Genomic DNA, 16,563 nt, shown 5'->3' on the forward strand with positions numbered 1-16,563 from the left:
ATGAGTACAACATTATCTGTAGCATAGCAACATTTCACGTTACCTGACAACTCTCATTCACTCACATCTGAAAGATCTGCTCAGCCCAGATGAACAATGGTGAGCAGGATTTCACAGGCATCTGAAAATAGTAGCCTAAACTCTTCAGGATCATTCCCAAAATCTCAACAACACATCATAGAATATTCTGAGTTGAAAGGGACACATAAAGATCATCAAGTCCAATTCTAAAGCAAATGGCCCATACAGGGATTAAACCCACAGTCTTGGTGTTACCAACACCCTCCCTGACCAGATGAGCCAGTCTCCCCTCTCTAACTATTGATTCACATATTTGCAAGACAGTAGTCTTTAGTAGTTCCAGGCAGGACGTTCTGTATACACAAACCTCTGCAAATAGCTACAAAATGCATCCAGCTGCACCTAGTCAACAAAATCCAGGCAACAAGAACAACCATTGGGACATTCGTCATTGGGACAAACATACACTTGCATCCACCTGTCCACCTGATCTCTACATTCCCTCCCATTATGTCTCACAGAGGGCTGCGGGAGGTACCTATGAAAACAATACAATCCAAGTAAGGTTTCAAGGAGCAAGGAACATGGTATCAAGATACAAAATCCCTGTTTTCAACAATGACAGCAAGCATTCCATGGAAAGTAGACGTGAACAGCACCATATAGTGCCTTGGGCAACGCAGATGCATCGTCTTTTATGGCAATGAAGCTACTCAGGAGAGGAAACACTCCAAGAGGTGAGATCAGATGGACCATAAACCTCTGAGCCCAACCTACCTGTAGGACTGTTCCAGCACGAGGGTCTATCACACGTATCTTTCTGTCCCTGCAAGCAGTGGCAAGGAGACTGCCATCTGTGTTGAATGACATGGAGAGGACCACATCCTTGTGAACATCAAGAATCTTCACTGGGTTTGAAAGAACATTGTCCACGACATCAAGGTTCCAGATCATTATCTGGAGCAAAAATAATTTTAAAAATCAGCCCTTTGCTGCCTCACACCAGGGACTTTGTGTGCTTTACTCACTTCTTTGTCTTTTCTCTACATGTATAGGTCTTACCATCATGAGTGATTGTTTTCCAGCACTTAAAATAATTCCTGATACTAACAGCAATGTATCAGTGTCAGCTAAGAATGTCCAATATCTTAATTTCCTTTGAAACCACATTTTGTACATAAAAATAGACAACAACATATATATGCAGTAGCACAAAGAAAAGTGGATGGCATTGCATGCTGTATCCAATTCAGTAAATGAGAAATACAGAGTAGACTGAAGTTTATCAGAAGGCTGGAAAATTAGACTGTTCTTTTGAACTTACAGCAATATCCTTTTGCCTTTGGGTCACCATGGAATTTCTCCCTGAAGAAAGCTTCCAAACTCTTTAGTACCATCTTACAACTTGAAATTAAAACAAATTTCAAAACACCAAGCCAAACAGGATATCCTAGGAGCACAGACCCACCTTGTAGTCATAGCCAGAGCTGAAGAGGATGTTATCAGCCGTGGGATGCCATTCAATCAGACCGACTCTTCGAGCATGCCCAAGAAGTTCTTTCTTCGGAGTGGTAATGTTTCTTTTTAGCAACTGATTGGGGATATTCCAGATTTTAACCTGAATGGCACAGCATGGGTCTTTGTGAGATTCCTGAGAAGGAGCTAATTCAGAATTTACCAACAGCTATTTTACTATTCCCTTTGTAGTGAATAGGAATGCAACTGGCTTTTTTGAACACCTGTCCTTGTCATTTGTATCTTTACTATTCTGTGGACCTGAAGATTTCTCTTTATGTTCTATCTTTAGACAGCAGTCCTACCAGGGTTTCTTTAAATTTGGCAATCCAACCCTTAGACCTGTCAGCACAATTATGAAAAGTTGTTCCCAAGGGGAAGAAATAAACCACTAATCTTGCAGACCTTGCCTCTTAACTGTACTGAAGCCACTCAGCACTGGGAGCATGCTGTCTTGTAACAGGCCCACCTTCAGCTCTGGGTCCTTCTAGAAGGATGCTGCATGAAGACAAAAATGCTCTGTTCTCCTGTGGTGGAAGAAAACAATAGCAGAAACCAGCAACAGGGGCTGAACCTATGCAAGTATAAAAGGAGTCTTTCTCACGCTAACCTTAGAAACACAAGCATTTAGGATGCTAACAGATGATTAATCCTTTGGCTCAATGAAAATGACTATGCTTGTGTCATAATTTTTCTAGTTCTTAGCCTGAAGCAAAAGCTAAATGCTCTTTGGAACATATTTAGTGGAAATCAGCCACAGCTGCCCAAGTCTCCTACTGGTTGGTTGATGAGGATCACTCCTTTCTAAGACAAATAAGTAGCAGACCCAAATTCTGGGACCTTCTGGAAAACATCATAAGCGCCCTTCTCAGCAGTGTTTATCCCAATAAGGAATCAAGCCCACAGGAAACATAATGGCTGTATAGTCCAGCAGTACCCACATGAAATTCTACAGTAGTTAGAGAAAACATTACACTTTACAATCAGACTGACTGATTCCTTACAGTGTCAACAGCTGTCACTAAAGGAATGGGGGTGAGAGACTAGAAAAGGGGAAAGCAGGTTGTGTTCATGCTGACAAGAACTACCTAGAATGAACCAGCCACTCCTCATGCTGTGAAATGGTTGGTGATAAAAGGAGAGAAAAGCACCTGGCTGGAATCTCAGGCTGTATTAAATGGCAGAAATTGCCGGTTCTTCAGTGCGCAGAATAAGCAGACCTTGGACTCAGGCCTGCAGGGCAAGCAGGGACAATCCAAGCACAAACAAGCTGCTTACCCTGCTACATCTTGAAGAAAGCCTGATAAAATGAAGTAAAAGGCACAGAGTTGCCCCTCTAACCAGAGGGCAGCAGAACTTTAACAAGTTGAAATCTTCATGCCTGATGATTTTGCCAAGAAGAACAGAAGGGGTAAGAGGATAAGCTCAAACTCTCAGCCCCAAGACATTTGCATAGACCTCAGCCCTAAGCCCACCTGAAACAGCAGTGAGAACTGGAACTCGCTGTTCACAGAGAACACATAATCCTTCCCATGCCCAAAAGTACCATTGTACAGCTATGCACCACAAAAGATAGCTGTAGCGCTGTCAGATGAAAAACTGTCTGCACCTGGCAGGCTAACACAATGCCTGTTCTTCAAAAACCACTGGCTTGTGGAACTGCACAATGCCCATTCTGTAAGAAGAAAAACTGGAAAGCAACCAGCCCACTTGTGCCAACTTTTACCACTTGACTAGGCAGTCAAGTATGACCTTGAGAGTCACTGACCACCAGGGATGACCAAAGAGATACCCAGGACAGAAGAACACATGTGTAAAAGAGAGAAAAAATATGTTACTGATTTGAGGGAAATTATTAGTTTGTTTATTTAGGGAAAAATCAGTGACTATGTAGATAGTCAAGCCTAAACAGGAGTTTCTTTTGTAGTTAGCACGCATGATATTTCAGAGGAGATATCCCCTCCTGCACGCAGCTAAATAAAGAATGTCTGCTATTTAATGTTACATTAGTGTTAAGAAGCTTTTATTTTTACCAATTTTTGGTTACAGTAATACCACCAAAGCAAGCTCCAGATAGGCTGGTTAACAGTCAAGAAACCTCTGAGAAATGTGGGAGAAGTGAAATTTCCATTTTCTACTCAGAAGCTTGTAGCGTTCCTCAGAGGCAGGCCCAGCCCAGTAAGCACTTAGATGCATCCTTGCACACAAGTCTTACTTGCACAGTGGCTTACTAATGCTCAGAAATAGAAGGGAGCACCAGACTGTTGTTAAAGAAAGGCTTTTAATGACAGACTGGAAGGAAGGCTTTTCCTCTTATGTCCAGCCCAGTGGAAGAGGTAGACACCTCTGTGACCCTCAAAAAACCTTATTCAAACTTCTCTTAAAACAGAGGACATATTGCCATGAAGATGTCTCAACAGTATGTCCAATCTGAGCTCTCCAGAACAGGCAGGTTAAGTAAGATGCTGACCCCACAGAACAAGTCCAACAGCAGACAAGCAATGAGAAGGAAGCAGTAACAAAGCAAATCTGAGGAGAGCTCGAAAGAAAATAATTTGTTCAGTCTCTGGCTGCCCTTCAACTACATAGCATGAAGGCACAGAGAAGATGCAGCCAAACTCTTTTGAAGGTACAAAAGGAGAGCATCAAAGGCAATGGATGTATATGGCAATATGTCAATGCCTGGAGATCAGAGGCATCCCATTTTCCCTAGAAGGATACTCAACACCTGAAAGAAGGACCTACTGAGGCCACAGGACCTGTAGCCTTAGAGATCTTCTCAGCTCATCTGAACAAGGCTTGGAGCAACCCAATTATTTGAGTAGGGCATGGACAAAGTGACGTCCAAGGTCCAGCTATGAGATGTCAGGAAAGATAGTCACACCAAAAAACACAGTCTGCTGCCCTTGCTACTTAGCAGGCAGGGGAGATGTCTCTACACCATGTCACAGTGCAGAGGACCCCTAAGATACCATTTCCTGGTGCTAGGATGAGGATGGGAGAGTAGTAAAAATAGAGTACAGTCACAGACAGACAGACTTCCTGGAACAACTTTTGGTACCAAGACATGTGACATGCTCCGTGTTTCCATTCTTTAGTCTGAGGAATGATCCAGTGTCAAGTTTCTAGAGAAAACTGGAAAAGAAAGCTGGGTTGCACCCCCCAGTGCAAGAAAGATGCTGGAGGCGCCCAGGATGCCCAGGAGACTGCAGCACTTTACCCTGCAAGTAAAAGCTGGGGTAGATGGGCCTGCTCAGCCTGGAGAAGAGACAGCTTCCAGGTAAATTGATAAAAGCCTTCAATACTTACAAGACTACTGAGAAAATAGACCAGGCTCTGTCTTGAAACACACAGTAGAAGGACAGGATACAGCAGTCATTAACTACACTGGAAGGAAAAAAATTCCCCAAGGGAGGAGTGAAGAACAGGAACAGGTCTTCTGCCTAGAGAGGCAGTGAAAGAAACCTCCTCCTCAACAAAAATGCTTCTGTGATTCTGTAACTGCAGTGGGATGTTTTGAAGATTGTGTCCATTTCTCATATGAGGCTCAAAAGAGTGGCCAAGGTGGTGCCCTCTGCTGCAAGTCATACCATGCCATACTTCCTAAGACAGCATGAAAGCCTGGCATACAGGTTGAAAGATACAATAAAGTCTTTACCATCAGTTCAGAAACTGAAAGAAGCCTTAAAAGAAAAAAAAAAAAAAAAAAAAAAAAAGCCAGAGACGTATCCAAACAAGCAAAAACAAGTCACTAAACAGGAAGGACAATCAAAAAAGCTTATAATCAAGAGTGACTTTTTGGTGGAACTAAAATGGCAGAGCATGTGAACCAAGCCAGATCTGGAGAAAATAACAGGAAAAACCTCTGTGATGCTCTATGGCAGAGTGAGAATAAACCCAGTTGGATCTCACATGGGATCTCTGGAAAAAAGCATGGCAGTTAGTCAGACATCCTCACTATCAAAGATGTCAACATCACACTTTTTACAAGACCTTTTGAAAGTGACCTTCCAGTAGGGAGCCATGAGCTAAATTGTCCCTTACAAACATGACTCGAGTCTTTCAATTGCCACAGTGTCTGCATCTTAACCACACTAACTTCAGCCAAAGCACCCACTGCAGAACTGTATGATGCATATTCCTCACCACAACTGATCCAGCATGACTTTACAGAGCAACTGTGGGCAGGAACAAGCTCAAACGTGCTCTGCGGGGAATTACTGCGGGGAATTAATCTGAAAGAGCTGGTCCAGATAATGTTGTGTTGAAGCTTTTTTTAAAATAAAGACAGAGTTTCAAAGAGATTAAAATTTAACAGCCGTTCCATTTTAAACTCATATTTTGTTTTCATCATACAAACACACCAAAAAAAGGCACAAGCCCCCACAATATAGATCTTCCTCATTACACCGATTTGGTATATCATCTGGAAGGCATCACACAGGTCTGAACTCAGGAGAAAGAAAGGAATCTTACTTTTTCCTGCCTTCTTAAATAAGTATATGCATGCTTTCACATCTCACATCATTTCACATTCATGAGCTTTTGGTTTCTTTCAACTTCATTCTCCAAAAAGCACATTAGCCAGGTACTAACACAGAGTACAAGGTGGTAAACTTACTGTGGCATCTTCTGAACACGAAGCTATTATAAAGTCATTGAATGGGTTCCACTTGATGTCCAGAACACTTCCTTTGTGCCCACATACTTTGGGATAATGTGGGTCAAGCTTGCCTGTCTGGAAAAAAATATATATAATCAAACCTAGGGTGAGCCATGAAATTACAGGACATTTTCAAGGCAGCTCCAGAAAGAAACTTCTTTCTCCTTGTTGTCCTCCAAATGCCCTGGGTGCTCTCTGTCTGTTAAGGATGGGTTTTTGCTGTCCCTGCAAGTCAAGTCTTGATGATACCACCATAAAGGAAAGAAAGACTGCCAGGCCTTCCTAAGAATATGCTGGTGTGAAAAATTTCCATGCATGCCTACACATTTGGAAGACAGTATTAGGTTCAGACACCAAAGCATAACTTGGAGGAGAAACATCTATGAATGAGATGAATCTTTGACATCTTTTAAAGATCTTTTGATGGGGGGACAAACAACAGCAAACTCTCCTTCAGAAGACATTTCCTACAAGCAGCAAAAAAAACCCCAAAAAAATATTTAGGTTTTGGGTTAAGCAAATTTATTTGTGACACAAATTATAAATTACAGTTTTTCTTTAGGTAAGCTATCTATTTCTCTCTGATGGTGTTCAAATCCAGCCATTCACCAAATTAAATCAGCATTCTGGACTCTCAAAAAAAAACCAAAACCATACCACGTTTAGGTGGCATCTGCACTGGTACAAATCCCACACTAAGTGCCCTAAAGTGTATTGGAAGCCTTGTGCCAGATGGGGGCTGTATTGCATTGAATAAACCCACACTGCCGGCACGGTCTCTGCTGTAGAGTCAAGTCTGAACATTTAAATTGTAGAAAGGGTGGTGGTAATTTTATTAACATTGAAGTAATGCTTGCTTCCCTCTGCAAGAAGCAGGAAAAGTGTGGGAAGCCCCCTGACCCACCCCAGGCATCAGCTAAAAAGCAAAAGTCAGTCACTGAAGAAGAGAGACATAATGGCAAGCTGGTGGTGCTTACCAGCTTACTGCTTCCTACCTGGAAGAACTGTAGACCAAAATGATTGCAAATGTGTGCTCTCCTAGAAAACAGACACTTCTGTAGGTGTACTACTTACTCCCTATACCTCTGCAGAGGTGGGCCTTAGGAGAGCAGAACTGAGGGGAATCACTGCTGCCCCTAAACAGGCTGTGGATAGCATATAATTTTCCTAGCTTTTAAATTTTGGAGGGTTTTTGCAATTTTGAATACAGAGCAGGACACCAGTGTGTAACTATTCTGGCTTCACTGGAAAGTTTGTTGCATAAACTGGGACTAACGTGCTTTAAACTGAAGATCCAAAGGGCTTTGAAATGTAAAAGACTGTGGTTTTTAAAACTACAGTCTAAACCAATTCCCTTTTATCATAGCGACAATGCAAAGAGATTTGGGAAGGCAGAAGAGAGATAAAAGGCCTTTTATAAGAAGCACTCCTCCACCCACAGTGTCCTTTTGTAGGCTTCAGAGCTTGGTTTCAAGATGACATCTAAAAGGGGTGGACAGCTGGATCAACAGGGATCCCTTGATCCTTAAGGGAACTCTGTCCCCTCCCAGAGCTAGTTGCCTGTCTGCTCCCCACTCCATTTTGGGAGACTCCCAGGCTGTGTCCTAAGCCCAGTTTGCCTGACCCATCCTTCATAGATCTCTTACTCCACTCCCACTTCCCCAACAGGCTTTGGTAAAGGAGTCTTTGCTCTCCCAGCCAGCAGTCTCACCTGCCCCATTGCAAGCCCTGGGTCAAGAGCAGGACTTGCCACACATGAACGCCCCAAGAGTCAACAAACATACATGATATAAAGCTGGAGCTGCTGGTCTCAGATGCACATCTGCATGTGGAAGTGAAGATCTTCACTGCTGGAGGAAATTTCATCCTACAGTTCAAAAACTATTTCAGTAACTAGATGTGTTGTAATTCCATGAAGTGGTGCCTGACTTCCACAGTTGCCTGCAGAGCTTGAAAATGAACAGTTTTTCAACCACTCCCTTTCTAAAGTTCTAGCATTTCTGAAAAGCTTGGAGCTCACTGACAAAAATCACTTCTAGTGGAACATCTGTCAAAACTCTCCCAGCAGATTTGTGTGGGGTAGATTACTGTGAGGTCGGTCAGCCCCACCTCTGCCCCTAAAAGGCACCAGCACAGCACTCACATACGTGTCGGTTAAGCAAGGCCAGAGGGGTCATCATCATTTTCATGTTACAGCTCATGTTCCCAGAGAGAAGGGAGGGGAGTTTGTGTCTATGAAGTCTGCACAGCCACAGATATCCTCCCTTTTACACCTGGTGCTGACGCATAGAAAGACTGGAGATTGCAGACGTGGGCATAAATAATCTCCTGTCTCTTGGGACCTTGTTCTCACTTGGTTTTTTTTGCTGCAGAGGAAGAGACGGATGCAGTCTCAACAGAGTCTGGTCATCGGGAAAGGAAAAAGGCAGGACTTCATCTCTCAAAGGAAGGCCACAAAATTTCCCTCCCAGTCAAGATCCTTCACCTGCATGCTGTGCGTCCACTTCCCCTGCACATCTACACCCAGGCCACACTGTGGGAAAGCAGCTGATCTCTCATTTACAGTCACTGAGCTCATGTCTCCTTGAACTTGTAAGATTTACAGTCAGTCAACCTGTTCTGGGCGCCAGGCAGCCTCTCTGGCTGCAGCCCCTTCCCTCTCTATTGAGATGTGCTGCCCTTCCACCCAGCTGGTTTCAGTGGCACACATTCACCACGATGTCAGTGACATGCCCTGTAACAGATCATTTAAAGAGTAATGGCAAATGTTCAACTGATTTCTTATAAGGCTGAATGCAAAGGCCTGCTGAAAGGATGGTATCTAGGGCAAAGAACTCACTCTTTACATAACCTCCATTGTCCCTAGCCCTACCCCACCCCCAGGCTCTCAGAGAAGAAGACTGATGCAGAAGGAAAGAAGTGGTATTTATTCAAGGAGAGATGAGAGACCTTGGTGTCTGTGACTCAGCAGGAGAGGAGTACAACAAACAAGAAGGTGCAGTTAAACAGAGCAAAGCTGAGGCTTCATTCAAGGACATTCTCAGACAGGCAGTCCCACTAGCAGCAACACATGCAGAATGAACTAAAAAAACATTGGAGGGAGGGACAAGAACAGTTCCCTGAACAGGTTGTTAATCCTCTTGAGCAACTGCAACCCTCCCTGTCCGGGCTAGTATCTCTCACTTTGACCAAATGTGGTCCTGGCTCTTGGTCTCTTGGGCTCTTCCTCCACACTTTGTCCCACTTGGGAGGTGCCTGCTTCCCATGAATCCAGTGAAAAATAACCACAGTCAGCTGTCCATTGTAAGAGGGCAATACTGTCCCAGACAGGTCTCCAGAACAGGCTGCCTTTGTGCCCTGGCAGTCGAGGCCACAAGCCAAATGTCTAGTACACTGTTTGCCATTGCTCGCCTTCACAGCAACAGATGGCAGTCACAAAAAGCCACCATCAGAAGCACAAGTCAAAAGTTTCTGCTTTGCACCAGATGGTACCACTTTGGAAGTGTATCAGACAAAACAAAGTAGCTGGTATTGCAGGTCCTGACTCAGGGAATCCCTTCCTTTGGGAGGATGAGGCTGCTTTACCCCCCAGCATAGGTCAGGAACTGGTATTCAGAGAACAGCTGTTTGAAGCACCTAATTTCTCTCATCCACAACCAAACATTAACCCTTAAGGGACCAACTCCTGTCCATAGCTCCATTTTGAAGCCATTAATTCTTCCAGACTCATCAGCATCCAGAACAGTGAGCCCCACATCTGAACTGCAGCAGCATTTACATCTGCTGCTAACAGTCTGCTCCCTGGTCTCCAGAATCCCTTTCACCAAACAAATAAAAAGTGTTGCTCCTTAAACTTCTTCTCCTCACAGCTTTATACGTCTTGCCTTTTTTCCCAGACTGACTGAGGCCTGACCTGCAAAATTTTTCCGCATATGAAAGTACTTTTACATTTTCATTGACATACTTTAATTATCCTTTTCTGTATCTTTTTTAGTTTTACCATGCCTTTGATTTCTGCATGCAATATTTCAAAACTGGGTGGAGTATCTGAGCAGGTGTAAGAAGGAAAAATTACTACAAAGACTAGCCAAGCTGAGAAGAGGTGAGAAGACAGAAAAATTAATAGTAAGAAGTACAAGCACCTTCAGCCACTTTTGCCAGCACTTTGAGAGCTTGGTCCCACAACACATCCCACAGTCAACAGCTGTCTGCCTGCAGATGCAGTTCTGTGATAAAGACAAGTTGTTGAGCCTCAACAGACCACCACTGCGGGGGCAGAAGTGAATCAGTCAAGAAAAACAGGGTAGTGGTTAATTTTAGAAGGACAGTCTCTAAACAGCACCAGCATTGAAGGAATGAATTAACAAAGTCCAGAAGGGCCAGAAACTGTGCTAGGTTCTTCAAGCACAACCAGTTCACTTTCATCCTTAGCAAATATATATTGAAAAAGTGGCATTACAATAACACCATCAATTAACTTTTAATTAAAGGCTGAACTTTTGCCTTTCATCTGTTCTGTCCTGATTCCAGAGAGATCATAATCCCATATTGAAGTTAATCCAGTGCATGCCCAATTTTACTGAAGCAATAAACATCAGACGGCCAGCTTCTTCCTCTCACCAGATCCTAAGTCATGAAAACTCATATACATGGGATTTGTTTCTGAAAGGGAAGTCTTCACAGCATCACTGCTTGAAGTCTAAGAGCTTCATTGTCCGATAACTATGTCTCCATTCTTTCACAAAGGAGACGGTAGAACAAAACATACCATATTCTTCTTTGGTCACAGATGAATCCATGTCGCTAAAGCATCTTTCTGGTTTTGCCCCCTTTATCCACTAAGTACTTTTTAATTTGCAGTTTCTCCCAGGAGACAAATATCTGAACAGCACATTCTGCTGACTATACAAGAAAAGCAAATGAACTGTAAAATGAAGCAAGGTGTTGAAAAGCTGCAAGCGGCAATGCAAGACATACAAATACACATATGCCAGGAGTCACCTGCTAGGGCAACTGGGGCCTCTTCCATCATTTTGCAACTTGGGCAACGGCATTAACTGACTATCCTCTGCAACCTAGCTCCTTAGAAAGCCTGTCCCTCCTCCAGCCTCTTGACATACTCTCAAAAGCCAGCTTGCCCTGGGAAGCTCACCTGCTTGATGGGAATGACGAGGAAGGCACCGCCGCCCACGCACTCGGTCACCACCGCAATGAAGCTGGGGTTCACAGCACAGAAGTGGTTGTCATTGATGTTGTGGGTGATGGGCACACAGTCATAGCACTTGTCCTTGCTGGCAGCTTTGCCATACACATGGCGGAACTTGGAGCTGCGGTACTGTGGGTGCCACGACATCTGCAAGGAGAGAAACAGAACATCCCAAGGCATAAGGACAGGCCATCCTGGAAAGGCTTATAGAACCCTACTTCCCTCTCCCCCCCACAGGGTCACCCTCCCCACTTGGGCTGCTCACACCAACCCTCAGCCAGCAAGCTGGAGACACAGTTTTTTCTGGTGTTCACCCCTTTGCCATAACCCTGTTGCACATCTCTCATGGAGAGACTGCAGGGAAGAAGTGACAGCTCTCAGCATCACGAGCCAGCTGGGCTGCGCATGTGCCAGCGGTCCCTGTTGCTGGGGTAAGGCCACGTGGCAGCAAGTTTTAAGAGGAGATGAATTCTGGTATAATAAAGTCCAGAAAGCATGAAAAATACAACACCTTGTGCATGGAAAGCATGAAAGACAGTGAATGAACAAGTCAGTCTGGATGCAAGCTTTGTTTAGCTAACCTCAGGTGGTTTAGGACCAAAACTTATTCTAAATTTTGCTCACATGAACAGAAAAAAGAAGTTTGACAGATCATAGGAATAGCTACAGTCAACTGTTGATGTTTTTTCCACAGACAATTATGTTCTGCGTGTCTGGTTTATAACTGCACTAGAGCCCTCTGACAGACTGCATTTTAAATGGTGTTTAAATGACACATAAAGCATGCTAAACACAAGAACCCCTTCTCACAGGGAGCAGTGAGGCTTAAGGGAACTGATTTAACTGATTTCATAAAATCATAGAGTCACAGAGTCATAGAATGGTTTGGATTGGAAGGGACCTTGAAGAACATCAAGTTCCAACCCCCCTGACATGGCAAGGACACTTCCCACTAGACCAGGTTGCTCAAAGCCTTACCCAAACCAGTCAGGGATGGGGCATCCACAGCTTTTCTGGGCAACCTGTTCCAGTATCTCACCACCCTCACAGTAAAGAATTTCTTCCTAATATTTAATCTAAGTTTTCCCTCTTTCAGTTTGCATGCATTAGTCCTTGTCCTACCACTACACTTCCTCATGAAGACGCATTCTCCACCTTCCCTGTAGAACCCTGCAGATACTGGAAGATTGCTATTGAGATTTCCATGCAGTCTTCTTTTCTCCAGGCTGAACAGCCCCAATTTTCTCAGCCTGTCTTCACTGAGGTGGTGCTCCAGTCCTTTTAGCAATTTCATAGCTCTCTTCTGAACTTGCTCCAGCAGTTCCATGTCATTATAATGTTGGGGGCACCAAAACTGTATGCACTTCTCCAGGTAAGGTCTCACGAGAGCAGAGGTGTAGAATCCTGTCCTTCCACTGGCTATTTTCAAATAGGAAACTATTAGTGATGGTCAGAGAAGGTAATTAAGACTATTAAATCCAGATCCCACAAGATTTAGAGAGTAAAAGGCATACAATGAGTGTAGGCAGAAGGTTCTACTGCCCCAGTGAAAAGAAATGCAGAAATCAAAAGAAAGACAGGAAGATTATGGGTGAAAGAGAACCTCACACAACAGCTGGGAATATAGGCAAATACTGGCAGAAGGCATTGTTTTGCCCCATATTGACCTCGTCAATCTGCATTTGGTGAACAGTATTATCAGTGATGCTGAATCAAAAATACTCCAATTTGATAAGGGAACCCAACCAAGTAGCTTTTGAGCTACTGCAAGGCTTAGACAGCTCACTCACATGGTTGAAGGGTTAAGGGAAGCATGCATGCACTCAATGGCAGGGAGCCAAGTGCATCATCACCTGACAAAAGAGGTCTAAGCAATTTTAAACCAAAATGTCCATGTTGCTGGCATGGTACTGCATCCTCTTGGGGTGTCTATCAAAGGCAAAGGAACCACATGGCTCGATACTGGGCAGTCAAACTGGAGCTTTACAAGCTCTCATCAATACAAAGTTCCACAAAGCTAACATCCTGTGTCACACTGGAAGATCTGGGCCATGAACAGTACTAGGACACAAGGTCTATCCTATTTCCTGCCTCCTCCCAGTTCTACTGAAACAGCTCAGAGCCAACCCCACCTTGGACAAATACACATGCCTGTAGTATTTGAGTCCTGGCAGATCACCAGCTCCTTTCACAGCCATCTTTGTTGCTCTCTTTTAGCTTAGCATGTTTTACCTATGTTAACTCTGATTTGTTCGTATTTTTAGCTGAATAAATCTCTTCCACAGAAAACATTAGGTGCAAAGGGTCTTTTATATAGTGAGAGCTACCAGTGCCAAACAAAAACAAATAAATGCAAGTTATTTGAAAAAGAAAGCAGCAATCCTGAAAGCTGATCTTGGAAGAAGGGATGTTCACAGGCAGAAAGCAAGGTGAGGTTATATGCAACTGGCTACCTCCCTCAACAGCCCCAGAGGTGCAGTGTTCTCAAACAATTTCATGTTCATTACAGTTTTAGTGGTTAGGCTTACTCACACCAGGAGCAGGGGGAGGAATCACTGTATTGCCCATATACAGCAGTATGCAGCAGTTGCTTCTTACAGCAGGACTATTATCTTTCCAAAATGAACTAAATTGCCTGGCTGCAAGATAATTCTAGCTACACTGCTTTCGAGTTGGGAAAGAGTGTGTGGTCTGAAGTTTCAAGCCTCTTCTGGAGAAAGGAGTCACCAAGCACACAGGAGCAATTATCAAGAAAGCCAGGACTCTTCACCTAGAGAAGCTCAGAAGGATCTTATCAATGCATACCAATACCTCAATATTAGAGTAGTAGTAGAGAAGACAGAAGCAGACTCTCCTCAGCAGTGCCCAGCAACTGGACAAGAAGCAATGGGTACAAACTGAAACTCAGAAAACTTCATTTATATGCAATGAAACACTTTTTCTCTGTGAGGGTTGTCCAACACTGGCACCAGTTGCCCAAAAACATTATGGAGTCTCCATCCTTGTAGGCATGGTCGTGGGCAACTTTTCTAGTTGATCCTGCTTTGAGAAGAAGGATTTGACTAGATAATCTCAAGGGATCACTTCCAATCTCAACTCTTCTGTGATCCTGTGATTTTAGGGCCTCTGGATCACAGCCATGTGCATCTTGTCCTGCCCTAAAAAATGCCACTGCCAACATACCAAGATGCACACCCATACAAGGCAGACTTTCAACCCAATAAACCTGAAGTGTGCCTTGCAGGCTCAGCTTTCTCACCTGTTCCTCTGACAGGAAGTGATGACAACACATTTCTTCCTCGTTAATAAAAACTGCTGTGTGGACAGACAACCATTTTAAAAAACAGTGCAAAGAGCAACTTTTGGCGTAAGGAATGGGGGGGGGAGGGGGGAGAAAGTGACAAAAAAATATACCAGTATTTTGTCAGTAAGACAGGATTGCTTTTACATTGCAAAAACAGGCACTATAATCTCCAAATTATTAAAAGGCATTATTTGTGCATTTTAAAACATCTGAAAATTTAATGTTTTGCCCAGTCCCTTAACAATATGCTTTCCCTGAATGTTTTTTGGACTAAAAAGCTAAAGCATTAGCTTCCTCCCTGCACTGGAGGGTCAGCCCCAGTGTAGAGGGTCTCTCCTTGTGCAGCCATGTTAAGAGCTGTGTGAGCCCATATGGGCAGAACCCTGAAAATCGTTGTGTGCAGCGCTGGGTAAGGCCTGAAGCCAGAGCTGAGGGATCCCCAGCTCACCTCACTGCTTGTGGCACAGCAAGATGCCAGGGTGCCCACAGCAGGGGCATGCAGACCACCCATGAACACTGGGCAGCACACATGGACAGCGAATTTTGAGAGGCTGCTGGAACTGAGGTCTGGGTCCTCTTTCTGGTCAAAGAGGTGGAAGACCTCCCTCACTTGCTGCTCAGGCCTCTGGTGCCAGCACATAGACTGATCCTGAACTGACAAAAGGATAAAAGCAACTGATGATGGGATCACTGACCCTCTGCCAGGGTAGAACAGAGCCCTTTGCATCCTGGAGAAAGAGGGAAGACAGCACAGCTTTTGCAATCCAGGAATCGGCCTCATGCCTTCCCTCCTCATCATGCTGACCTAATTCCCAATATTGCTAGCCTCCCTGTAGGGGAGGGGAGAACCGGGATGGAGTGAGACAGGGCAGATTATAGTACTGTTCATGCATTTCTAACCATACAGCTGATGTAAAGACTGTGCTTAGCAATGTCGTCTCACTCAGCTCTCAGGGAACATATCCTGGGACTTTGTGGACTTTTCATTACCACCTCTCTCAGCAAAGAACATTAAGTAGATCTTTTCCTGAAGCTGCCAAGCATTCCTGGAGAAGGACAGGAAGATCCCTACAAGCACTTCTCAGATCCCTGCTTACCAGGTGGGATACCAGCTTTTTCAGGCTGGACAGTGTTTCCAGACAGCTTCTGCCTATTGAGATATGCAACCCTAGTGATGCCTCAGGTTTTAGCTTTCATATTTTTCAGATTCTGTTCTGCTTTAGTGTGTAAGTCTAAGCTTCATATTATGGGATAATAAGCCCTCTTCACAGAATAGGTAGACAGCTGGGGACCCAAGGATAGCCGATCCGGATCTCAGGCCCAAGAGCATAAACAACAGTGGACCGAAGAGAGAAAACAAGAAGGATGGGACTTCATGGGCTAAAGCTGTAATTGGACAATTAGCTCAAATATGCTAATAGACCAGAACTTATAAAAGTGAGACTCCATGACCAGTCATCCATTTTTGTGGCCATTTTGGGTTGTGCTGCCCAAGGTGGATCTACTGAGGCCTCTTAATAAATACCTACTTTATTCTTTAGCTCCGTCTAGTCTCTGTTCTAGGTCAGCCTTCCCAAGGCATCACTAGCACTGGAAACACTATCTCATGAAAGAGTATCTTGTACTTCACACAAAACAGAGTAAAATACCTCCATTTGCTTCAGTATTCCTAACTGCTGGCATGAAGAGAGGAAGTAGCTCCTCTGTCTCTGTAAGCAGGACAATGCAACTATAAGCAAGGACACCCAGTTTAAAACTGTTTCTGTAGCCTCTCACTGTAGGCTGGGTCTTCACTCCAAAAGAATACTACTACTCCGAGATGCAGATCTGATTGTGAGGACAGTCTCAACTACA

The 16,563-nt window shown here is 44.0% G+C and overlaps 1 protein-coding gene across 4 annotated transcripts in view; it reads right to left on the bottom strand.

The window, feature by feature from the left end:
• Positions 1 to 16,563, bottom strand: part of CORO2A (coronin 2A) — a 57,896-nt gene that overhangs the window by 9,955 nt on the left and 31,378 nt on the right. For all 4 annotated transcript variants that reach the window (XM_038124123.1, XM_038124124.1, XM_038124126.1 and 1 more), the window contains exons 2-5: positions 11,352 to 11,552; positions 6,158 to 6,274; positions 1,490 to 1,639; positions 799 to 978 (exon numbers count right to left, since the gene is read on the bottom strand). In XM_038124123.1, coding sequence (XP_037980051.1) covers positions 799 to 978; positions 1,490 to 1,639; positions 6,158 to 6,274; positions 11,352 to 11,552 — 648 coding nt within the window. The remainder of the gene's footprint in view (positions 1 to 798; positions 979 to 1,489; positions 1,640 to 6,157; positions 6,275 to 11,351; positions 11,553 to 16,563) is intronic.

The sequence above is a fragment of the Motacilla alba genome, chromosome Z, assembly GCF_015832195.1.
Source record: "Motacilla alba alba isolate MOTALB_02 chromosome Z, Motacilla_alba_V1.0_pri, whole genome shotgun sequence".
Lineage (NCBI taxonomy): Eukaryota > Metazoa > Chordata > Aves > Passeriformes > Motacillidae > Motacilla > Motacilla alba.